The sequence below is a fragment of the Rhinoraja longicauda genome, chromosome 16 (assembly GCF_053455715.1).
Source record: "Rhinoraja longicauda isolate Sanriku21f chromosome 16, sRhiLon1.1, whole genome shotgun sequence".
Classification (NCBI taxonomy): Eukaryota; Metazoa; Chordata; class Chondrichthyes; order Rajiformes; family Arhynchobatidae; genus Rhinoraja; species Rhinoraja longicauda.
In genome coordinates this window covers 6072664-6074887 of record NC_135968.1, presented here as the reverse complement: position 1 = coordinate 6074887, position 2224 = coordinate 6072664, and the positions used below count along the sequence as shown (strand labels likewise).

Here is a 2224-nt window from a genome sequence, read left to right as displayed (position 1 = left end):
GGCTTGTATTCACTGGAGCTTAGAAGGATGAGAGGGGATCTTAAAGAGACATATAAAATTATGAAAGGACTGGACAAGCTAGATGCAGGAAAAATGTTCCCAATGTTGGGCGAGTCCAGAAACAGGTGCCACAGTCTTAGAATAAAGGGGAGGCCATTTAAAACTGAGATGAGAAGGAACCTTTTCACCCAGAGAGCGTGAATTTGTGGAACTCTCTGCCACAGAGGGCAGTGGAGGCCAAATCACTGGATGAATTTAAGAGAGAGTTGGATAGAGCTCTAGGGGCTAGCGGAATCAAGGGATATGGGGAGAAGTTGGGCACAGGTTACTGATTGTGGATGATCAGCCATGGTCACAATGAATGGCAATGCTAGCTCGAAGGGCCGAATGGCCTCCTCCTGCACCTATTGTCTCTGTTTATATGTTTCTCTATGTTTCTATCCATCTCTCCCTCCTAACACCATTCTCCCTGGAGCCGAAAACAAAACGGTGATTTAAGGATATATAAGTACAATAACAATTATTCTGAACTCCGAAAGGTTCCACTGAGATTTCTCGTAATGCAAATTTCAACTTTAGATTTAAACTCCCATTATTTGTATATGTTACCGAATATTATAAATGGATGTATAATCGCGGCCTTTAGCTCCTTTCTGAAACTACTTTGAGTTATTGCATAAATAAACGTATTTGTACAAGAATTCAGTAACACAAGCATATTTGCACTTTCTTGCAGTATAAATATGGGATCGCTGAAGCCATATGGTACAATATTCGTAATCCGTTCATGAAAAAATTGTACAAGATCTGTCGTCCACAGGAGGATGAAACTAGCCGAGATAGTAAAAAGCAAAATGATGGACTTCCTCCGGTTTTCCATCTCTGGATCGCTTTGTTTTTCTCCATTGTTCTGCGCCCGGAGCCTGCTGCGCGCTTTACTCGCCGCTAGAATGTACCTGACAGTCAGAACATTGAGCAGAAATATCAGAAGAAACGGGACGCACGGGGTCAAAATGCGGTCGAGCCAGTCAAATGCTCTCCAAAATGACGAAGTAGAATAGATCCCCTTCACTCTGCAATACCACGGAACTCCGTTGATTACAAATATGGGCCCATATACAAAGTACCAGGGTACCGTTTGCAAACCTGCCAGTACACACACTGTGGTTATGACCACAACCGCCGTCCTCTCGGTGCAATATTTAGCTTTCAGCTCCTGGCAACAAATGGCCACAAATCGATCCAAAGTGAAGGCGACTGTTAGCCAGACAGAGCTGTGCATGGATGCATAAATCAAAACAACACAGAGACTACACACAGGTGTAATGGACAAGAAGCTGCCTGACAAATAAATGGCAGGAAGCCGGTTTAATATAACAGCGGTGATAATGACTAAGAGATCCGCCACCGCCATTGATACTAAGTACTTAGTTGTGCATCTGGAGAGTCCGCACCTTCCTCCGGAGAGTATCGCGATGGCCATTAGATTAACTGAAAGAAAGATCGGAAAGAGAGATAGAGCATTATCAATTTGCACTTTATGTTTTTGGAGCGACATAATTTGCACTAAGATCCAAGTGCGAAAGGTATAGATTCGAGTGATTGAGTTTTCCATTCGGCTGAATCTATGCCATTGACACATGTACCTATTAGGAATAAAGTAGACATTTCTCTGTGTTGAATAGCCCTTGCAGGAGGGATGAAAGTGCTATGAGATTTGGGAGCGGCAGCAATGAAGGTCAGGAGGTTAATGCAACAAACGGGATGGAAAGCCTGGGGTTGAAAGAAGCTCATCTCATTTTGTTTGCTTGCGTTACGTGTTCTTCATGCTGAGGCTGCGAGACGTGGCCGACGAGCCAGACCGCACCAATAGAATAAGAACAACGGAGCCAAACACTGGAGAAGCATAAATGGAAAGTTCTGATACAGGCAGAATTAATTGCTATTTTCTTAAGCCAGGTGTTGTTATTTAACTCCCTTTCGATGTGAAATTAATGATGTCGGTTATTTTAATATGATTCAATTAAAAATAAGCAATTAAATCAGCCAAGCAATTGATTTGGTTAGATCAACACTGATATCGATTAAAAAAAACATCAAACATTAACCAATGAGCTCACGCTGCTGATATTAATTGAAACGATTCGATTTTTAATTGTTAAAACCAGTCCAGGGCGACTTCAGTTCACGCGAAGTCCAAAGTAAATGGCAGAAAAGCAAAAAA

At 42.2% G+C, this 2224-nt stretch overlaps 1 protein-coding gene across 1 annotated transcript; it reads right to left on the bottom strand.

The window, feature by feature from the left end:
• Window positions 1-592: 592 nt before the first annotated feature.
• Window positions 593-1558, bottom strand: LOC144600799 (putative G-protein coupled receptor 139). The gene has a single exon (XM_078412691.1). The coding sequence runs from the start codon at window positions 1556-1558 to the stop codon at window positions 593-595; it is 966 nt and encodes a 321-aa protein (XP_078268817.1).
• Between the last annotated feature and the right edge of the window lie 666 nt (window positions 1559-2224).